Below are 8,928 nucleotides of genomic sequence, written 5' to 3'. Positions count from 1 at the left end.
CCAATTTCTAGGTGAGCCAATGACTTGGCCTCTCCCAGCCAGGATCTCCTTATCTGCAAGCAGTCCTAGTGCTGAGGTGTTTAGGGAAGTGAACTAAATTCTTCCGGATAAGGCCAAGACCTGCTCTGCCTATGTCACCAGGTTTATGCACAGCTCAAATGACAGGGGTATCTGAGAGCTCACTGTAAACCCTGAGGTGCCCTGCATGGGAGACAGACCATTACACAGGTGTAGACAGCCACAACCAGGGCGCCAACTGCTTTCCACAAAGGAATCCCTTTGGCAACTGCCAGACTTCCTGCCCAGTGCCTCCTGCTTCCTAGGCCTTTCTCAGCTTCTAAGTCTAGGAAGAGGCCTCCTGCCCACTTCCTCCCACCCCTGGGGACAGGAAATACTCGAACACAAGGTCAGGCGGCAGAACCACCTTGGGCTTTATTTTGGAAAAGACACTTGAATTGGTTTTGGTGAAGGGCATGGGCAAGAAGGGGTACCCCAGGCAGTATTTCCCCCCAAGGGTGGGCTGAGGGCTAGGGCTGAGCCTCAGGTGGGTCTCTTGTTCCCAATGCTTCCATTAACAGCTACACAGGCTCTGGGGCAGCTGTGGGAGGGGTGTGGGCTGGGAGAGGCTGCTGTGGCCCATTCACTTGGGCAGGACATCAGAGGTCTCAGACACCAGCTTCCCATCACGGGTCTCGATTTTCTTCACAACCACGGCAGACTTGGTGCGGGTGAAGCCAGGACTTTGGAGGCTGCCAAAGCCAGGGCTTGGGAGGCCCCCGTAGGGTGAGCTGACCATTCCTAGTAAGGGACAGAGGCAGCCACATGAGCACTTGAGCCACCTCCACCTCAGGCTCCAGGCCCCCACTTCCCGCTGTCTCTCAGCCCCTGGGATGGAGTCTGAACCAGGTCCGCCTGACCAGTGACTACACCGCTGCACATCCCTGGATGAAGCCATGTAAATGGGCCTCAGCTCCCTCAGTGGTAGCACAGGGAAATGTACAGGAGTTGTACAAAAAGTAAATAAAATAAAGCATGTAAAGAACAGTGCCTGGCACATGGCTACCATTTATCTGGGGGCCTCCTATCAGCAACTGTATTATTTGGATCCTGGGTCTGTCCCATTGCTCTGGGATTCTCCTGCTCCTTCTCTTTGTCCCCCTTAGTTGCTGCTGAGCATAGCATAGCCCCTCCTGGACCCCTGCACTCCACCCCCAGGGCCCAGGAACGCACCTGAGTAGCCACTGGTGGTCTTCGTGTGGATGCTCATGTTCTGCATCCCAGCCTCCAGCCTGTACCCAGACACATGGGATGTCAGGACCAACCCAGCATCTTGACCCAGAGGAACTCGACCCAAGTCCCAAGGGGGCTCCACACAGCACCCACTTCTCCCCATGGCAGACCTCAGGGTTGTGCTCCCAGTCCAGTGAGACCCCCCCACACCCACCTGTTCTCCTCGCCCTCCAGCAGCTTGCGGTAGGTGGCGATCTCTATGTCCAGTGCCAGCTTGACGTTCATGAGCTCCTGGTACTCACGCAGCTGCCGTGCCATGTCCTGCTTGGCTTTCTGCAAGGCACTCTCCAGCTGGGCCAGCTTGGCGTTGGCATCCTTAATGGCCAGCTCCCCACGCTGCTCGGCATCAGCAATGGCGGCCTCCAGGGATGCTCTCTGTGCGGGAGGGGGACAGATAAGCAGGCAGGACCTGGTGTACCCAACCCCTTGTTCCTCTTTTAGGGTCACCCCTCCCTGACCTGGACAGACTCCACCCAGCTCAAGAAAATGCTACCAGTAAGACTGGGGAAGCAGAATGAGGAATCAGCAGCAGTTTCCAGACATTTCCCCTCATGCTGCCCACCTGTGACACTGTAAGTCCCCCAACCTGAACTTGACCAGATCACCAGGTTCTAGACTTTCTATAAAGCAGCAAAACCCAGCTTTACCCTCATATCTAAGACATTAAATAAAGCAGGCTTGAGGGACACATCCTGGACCCCGACCTACCTGTCCAGCTCCTTTCACCCTTGTCCTGACCCTAGAAATGGCTCACTGTCTCTCATCTTCCCAGGAGCAACTAAGAAAGCTGGACTAAAGCTGCCCCTACAGCTCACTGGCCCCGGTTCCAGACCTTTCCCTCCTTCTGGCATGATCTCCTCTTAACCAGAGAAGTTAGGATCCTATCCAGCCCCCAGCCCAGCAGGTACCTGGCCTTTGAGGGCCTCGATCTCCGCCTGGAGGCGGCTGATGCTGCGGTTCATCTCAGAGATCTCGGACTTTGTGCGGCGGAGGTCATCCCCATGCTTCCCAGCCAGAGTCTGCAACTCTTCATACTGCAGGTGCAAAACAGGACGTGAAGCTCCAGAGGGGACTCCTGGACCCCCAATGGCCACCACTGAGGGAGTATCCTCCTGGCCAGGTCACCAGAGCCAGGGTCATCTCGTCCCCAAGTCCTACATACACATTCTGCTGAAAGCCCCTTTCCAGACCCCCAGGCACCCGCTCTGCAGGCCCAGCTCACAGCAAGCAGAGTAGAGTTTGAAATCCTGCTCCCTCCCCATCTGCAAGGGCACAGAAAAGGAGGGCCAGTCTAGTGACCCTGCTCTTCACCTTAATCTGGTACATGCTCTCAGCCTCGGCCCGGCTGCGGTTGGCAATCTCCTCGTACTGGGCCTTGACCTCAGCGATGATACCGTCCAGGTCCAAGGAGCGGCTGTTGTCCATGGACAGCACCACAGATGTGTCTGAGATCTGAGACTGCAGCTCACGGATCTCCTGGGGGGTCAGAGGTATGAGTGTGAGGCTCTGTCCCTACACACAGGGAGCCTTCCTTGCTGAAGAGCTTCCTTTGGGGGTGGGAGGGAGAAAGGGGAGGGCTGAGGAGAGGGCAAAGTTCCTGAAGAAGGAAGATGAGCCAAAGCCCTGGAACATGGAAGGATGAAAGGAAACCTAACCTGCTCTGAGTGAATAACCATGGGGGAAACCCCCTCCCTGCTCCCAGCCACCAGTACCAAGCCCACAGAGGTCTCTATTCAGCCCGAAGATCAGGAACACGAGTTTTGGGACAGAGTGGCCCTGAGTGCAGCTATGTGACCACTCTCTATATGACAACTTCGGACAGGTTACTTCACTTCTCTGAGCCCACTTCCCATCTGTGAAATGGGGTAATAAGCCCTGCCGCATACATGCAGGGGGACAGAGCCCCCAGGACAACATTAACTAGGCCAGTATTTGTAGCCATTGTTATCAAGTAGTGGGCCCTTGTCTGTCAGCACTGGGGGCTGGGGGGAGCCTCTGCCTGGGTCGCAGAGGGTGGAGGCCCTGACAGGCTGGGGACCCTCCCTATCCAGCCCCCACCAACATACCTCTTCATACAGCTGCCTGAGGAAGTTGATCTCATCAGTCAGGCCCTCCAGGCGAGACTCGAGCTCCACCTTGTTCATGTAAGCTTCATCCACATCCTGGCACAGGAGAGATGAGAGCCCTGAGCTGGGACCCACACTCAACCCCAACCCAGAGGCTCCCAACATCCACCCAGTAGCCTGGACTTGGAGGCCCATAACACCAGACTTTGTAGCTGATGCCTTAGCTTAGCCTCTGCCCATCCCACCTACATCCTTGCCCACACTCCTAACCTCTGCTTCTTGCAGAATCCCCTCCTCCTACTCCTCCTCGAGGAAGCCTTCCAGACCAGACCTCCAATTCTGCTTCACTTTCTTTCTTTCTTCTTCTTTCAGTGCTAAAGATTGAACCTAGGGCCTCAGGATCCTAGGCAAGCCCTCTACACCTGAGCTAAATCCCCAGATCCTGCTTCATTTTCTTAACCATATTCTAACCCTGATATCCAGAATTCTGTCCAACAGCACCTAACTACCTGTCTTTGTCTACCTTTCTATATTACATATCTAGAAGACATCAAATATTGAAATAAATGAATTTGTCCCATTACTTAGAAATGTCGAGAGGCAGAATCTACAAAGGCCTAGTCCAAATCTCTACGTCCCAGCCTCCAGTTTCTGGACAGGGGCAGGAAGTCTCCCTCACCTTCTTGATGAGGACAAATTCATTCTCCATCTCTGTACGCTTGTTTATCTCATCCTCGTACCTAGTAAAGAAAGACTTGGAATCAGAGGGTGAAGGCAAAGGTGAGGTTAGCCCTGGGTCTTTCATCACTGATGGTGGCAGTGCTGGGGATCAACTGAGCCTTGCAGATGCTAAGCACAAACTCTACCACTGAGCTACACCCCCAGCCCTACCACGGGTCTTCTGTTTGGGTTTTGTTTTTTGTTTTGTTTTAGTTTTTTGAAACAGGGTCTTGCTATGCTGGTCTTGAACTCACTATGTAGCCCAGGCTGGCCTGGAACCTTTGACGATCCTCCTGCCTCAGCCTCTTGAGTGCTGGGATATACAAGTATATGCCACCACACCCAGCTTACCAGGGTCTTTTTGAGGAAGTCATGAATATCTAGAAAATTCAGTTCATAGAGATGTAGGATATGAGAACGACAGTCCTTCTGCCTTCACTACCCTTTCCCCTACCACCCCATCCTCAGCCAGTGAGGAGGCCCAGAGCAGGAAATCTCTACCACAATCAATGAATTTCTATTGGATTGGGCCTATTGGAAGGGTTAGCAGCAGGGTCTGACCTCAGAACTCTCTGGAGTTTTCCAGAGGCCAGGGGTCAGGAATGAATGGGGCTGGGCTGCAAGTGTGAACATGAGACCTGTTGGCTGCCTATCTCTCCCATCTTGGATGTACTACGTAAACATTACATATAACTTGTCCAAATTTGGACAGTCCTGAGATTGAAGGAATGGATGCCATGAACAATTGTGCTGGGACAATGGGCATAAAAATGGACTATCCCAAGCAAGCCGGATCAGATGGTCACTCAAAACGCTACAGGACTACACTGCCCATAAGCAGGGGGCAATGGGGACTTAGGCTTCTGGTCTCAAGGAATAGGGAAGGGCAGGATGCCTTCTGGGGAGGGGCTCACTTATTCTTGAAGTCCTCCACCAGCCCCTGCATGTTGCCAAGCTCCGCCTCCAGCTTCAACTTCTCCTGCCCCAGTGTGTCCAGCTGCCGCCGGAGGTTGTTGATGTAGCTTTCAAACATATTGTCCATGTTGCTCCGGGATGTCTTCTGCTGCTGCAGGAGGCTCCACTTGGTCTCCAGCATCTTGTTTTGCTGCTCCAAGAACCGCACCTGTATGGGGAGGAGAAAACAAAAAGCTCTGCATCACACCAAGGTCAGGGCCTGGAGGGCAACAAGCCCTGTGCCTTCCCCCAGCCCACTTCCTAAGCAATGAGGTCCTAGGACTTGCTTAGCTATTCTGGAAGGATACCTGTGACTGGCAACAGCATGGTGAGGTACAGTTGGGAGCCATAATCCTCTAGCACTGGGGGTGGGAGGGGCATGATTGAAAGGGGACAGCTAGGGGCGTTAGGTTGAAGCTGCATCTGCAGAATTGATCTTGTTTACATAGACTGTATGTATGTCACAAATCAATAAATACAGCCAAGCTTCCTAAAGACTCTGATTTACATTTTACATAAGATTGAAAAAGAAAATAAAGATTGTTCCTATCAAATAATATCACCATCATCATTATTTGGAGTGAGTTTGAAGAAAGAATCCATGCAGATCTTTGGGAAACTTTAGCCCAAACACCCAGAAAGCACTGGCCAAGAGACTTACTAAATTCTAGCGAACACTGTTATGAACCTGTGCTGAGTAACTAGACTTACTGCCCCTCTCAGAGCCTAGATTCTCCCTAACCTGCAAGGACCCCAGAAACCCAAGTCAGCCCTTCCAGGAGCCCCACTAGACAGAACTTTCTCACTTTGAGCTAGGGAAGAGGTAAGAGAGGTAGGTCTATCTGCAAACTGGAGGTTCCTCCCTAACTCTCACTCAGTTTTTTTGGTTTTTTGTGTTTTTTTGGTACCGGGGATCGAACTCAGGTTCTTGAGATTGCACAGTAGGCAGCGAAACCACTGAGCTAAATCCCCAGCCCTCTCACCCACTCTCTTTGAGATTCTTTGGCATCAGGAAGACTCCCCCCAACTCTACACTTGTTCCTATACCCACAATCCTCTCTCTTGCCTCAAACAGAGCCCCCTGAATTCCTGGAGCTCAAAGAATCCACATCTTAGAATAAAATCAAGGCATATTGGGGGGGGGATTTTTTTCGGGGGGGGAGACAGTGTCTCACTGTGTAGCCCAGGCTGGCCTCCAACTCAGAGTGATCATCCTGCCTCAGTCTCCTAAGTGCTGGGAATACAGGCCTCCACCACCACGCCCAGCTAGAGGGAAAACTTCAAAAGAAATAAGCCAGGTGTAGTGGTACACACTTGTAATCCAAGCTTCTTGAGAGGCTGAAGAAGGCAGATTGCAAATTGAAGCCCAGCCTGGGCAATTAAGCAACTTAGTGAAACCCTGTCTCAGAATAAAAACTTAATGAAAGGGCTGGGAATGTAGCTCAGTGCAAGTGCCTGGGTTCAATCCCCAAAACAGGAGGGAGGAACAGGGAGAAGCTAAGATACTAAGATGTAGCTCAGTGAAAGATCCCTTACCTACCAAGTTCGAAGCCCTGGGTTCATCCTCCAGCAGGATCAATTAAAAAAAATTGTTCCAAAAAGGAAAAATGCATTCCTTTAAATCAATTCAAAATTATTACTCTCTTTAAATTGTGGGGACTTGGGAGAGAAGGACGTCCTAAGGGTATAAATCTAGTTATTTCCCCACAACCTTCTCTATAAATCTTTCTTAGGTCATTCTGCCAAGATTATAAAAAACACAAGTAACTATAACACTGAATACTATTGGAATGTGTAATGAGGGCCAGGCACTGCTAAACTCTTTCCCATCGCTATATGGGTTGAATAGACAAAAATTTTTTGATTTAGGAACTACCACACGCATTTTACAGGTGAGGAAGTCGGACTCTTAAACTGGCCCCTCAAAGGAAACCACTGGAACTTGTGAACCAGACTTTACACCCCAAAGCATATGCTTAACTGCCCAGTAAGAACCCCAGAGCTAGCAAAACACAGGGGAGAAGTGGAGTCACTGGCTCTGGGAGAGCAATCAGCAAGCCCTCCACAAGGAGCTGCTCCTGGGAGTTCCAAACCTAAGGGCATCTGCGCCAGAATTTCCCTCCTCCCTTCCCACAATGCCTCCCAGGAGCCAGTCAGCAGACCAGGGCCAATCTCCGGGCCCCTAGGGCCACAGGGCTGCAAAACCCGGCCTAGCTCCTGCCCACCTCCTAGAAGTGGAATGGGGCCCTAGGGCGGAGCCGGGGTAGGAATCGTGAAAGGGGACAAGGGCCAAGTGGGCAAGGGGGTGTTGGTGAAGCAGCGCCTTATCTGAAGCCATAACTCTGGGTTGAACAGGATGTGAACTCGGGCGGGGCGTGCAACGCCCGAAGACTTTGAATCCTGCATGGGCTTTCCCCAAAGCCAGGCCCGGCAGGACACCCTGAGCATGCCCGGGTGGGGTGCATCCCGGGGACGGCGACCCAGCCCACACCGAGGCCAGCTGGCCAGGAGCCACATGGTGACTCAGCCCGGTGCCCCCACACTCAGGCCCTGGGGCACCAAAGGTTTCGATCAATATTTGCTGTTTGAATCAGTTCCTACCTCTTTCTCTTACAATCCTATCAAACCTCCACTTTTAAACCAAAAAATTAGAAAAAGCATGAAGTCACCATTGGGGATTCCCTGGGACGGTGCCGGGGGAGAGAAGGGTGAACCTGCAGGGAGCTCCCCTCCCCACCCCTCACCAGCTGAGCAGCCTAGAGAACTCCAGGCTGAACGCTTTACAGACCCCTCCGAATCAGGCTCAGAGTCAGGCTCGGGGGTGAGGGTGGAAAGGGAGGAGACCCCAGGATTTAGGGTCACAAGCCATCAAAGACTCTTTTCCCATCCTCCCCCTACCCCAAACCAAAGTACATGACAAGCAGCAGCCCTGGGCTGGAAGGTGTGTTGCCATGATGGTGTGGTCCAGGGGAGCCAGAGGGGCGCTGGAGGGGCTCCCACTGCCTGGGGCAAGCAAGAGAAAGGACAGGCCCTCACCTTGTCGATGAAGGAGGCGAACTTGTTGTTGAGGGTCTTGATCTGCTCCTTCTCCTGAATGCGTACCGCCTGGATGTTGGGGTCCACCTCCAGATTCAGGGGGTTCAGTAGGCTCTGGTTCACCTGGACAGCTGTGATGCCCCCCACACCAGCAGCCCCGCCATAGCCGCCTAGACCCAGGCCACCCCGGAAACTGCTGCTGCTGCCCATTCGGGAGAAGCTGGAGGAGCTGATTCGGGAGCTCGGGCCACTGCTGTAGGAGAGGCTGCTGAAGCCCCGGGGGCCGGAGGTGGACACCTTGTAGGTCTTCTGAGTCACCCTCATGGACATGGTGGAGGCTGGGGTGAAGGCAGGAGAGCTGCAGACAAGTAGGATAATCGAAAGAAGCCAGGCAGCTGCTTCTGGACGGTGGGACTGCACCCAGGAAAGGCCCCTTATAAAAGAGAGCCTGGCCGCAGGGGAGGGAGGAAGGCCATGTACCTGAGTGGTTGGGCCCCAAGGGGGCCGGGCCTAACCCGACACCAGCCACCTGCAAGCAGGGCTCAGGCGAGGGCAGCAGAGAGCTTCTCCCTCCTAGGAGCCCACTCCAGCACCACCCCAGAAACCCAGGAAATTGGAAGGAAGGAATGTGCCTGGCCTTGCCAAGCCCCTTAAAGTAAAAAGGACACATACCTGGGGTCACTCAGCCACCGAAACTCTGACTGCTCGGTCTTGTCTCTGTCCCTACGCTGAGCAATAACCTAAAGGTTTGGGAACCCTGGCAGGAAAAGATCCCTAGGCATTTGGGTCTTTTCTAAGCAGCCAATGTCCCAAAGACACTTGTATAAGGATCTGCCCAGGCTGGACAGCAGGCCTGATTCCT

General features: G+C 53.1%; 1 protein-coding gene across 1 annotated transcript; it reads right to left on the bottom strand.

Moving 5' to 3' along the window:
- Positions 1-402: 402 nt before the first annotated feature.
- Krt8 (keratin 8) lies at positions 403-8,478 on the bottom strand. The gene is made up of 9 exons (NM_001310297.1): positions 8,067-8,478; positions 4,991-5,199; positions 4,036-4,096; positions 3,357-3,452; positions 2,602-2,766; positions 2,199-2,324; positions 1,445-1,665; positions 1,231-1,289; positions 403-798 (listed from the first exon to the last, which is right to left on the bottom strand). Exons 1-9 carry the CDS (start codon positions 8,394-8,396, stop codon positions 641-643), a joined length of 1,425 nt encoding a protein of 474 aa, NP_001297226.1. The 5' UTR covers positions 8,397-8,478; the 3' UTR covers positions 403-640.
- Between the last annotated feature and the right edge of the window lie 450 nt (positions 8,479-8,928).

Source organism: Heterocephalus glaber, unplaced genomic scaffold, assembly GCF_053883595.1.
Source record: "Heterocephalus glaber isolate CG9 unplaced genomic scaffold, H.glaber_assembly_v1.0 deba00001060, whole genome shotgun sequence".
Taxonomy (NCBI): Eukaryota; Metazoa; Chordata; class Mammalia; order Rodentia; family Bathyergidae; genus Heterocephalus; species Heterocephalus glaber.
The sequence above is the reverse complement of the archived record's forward strand: the minus strand, read 5'-3'. Positions and strand labels throughout refer to the sequence as shown.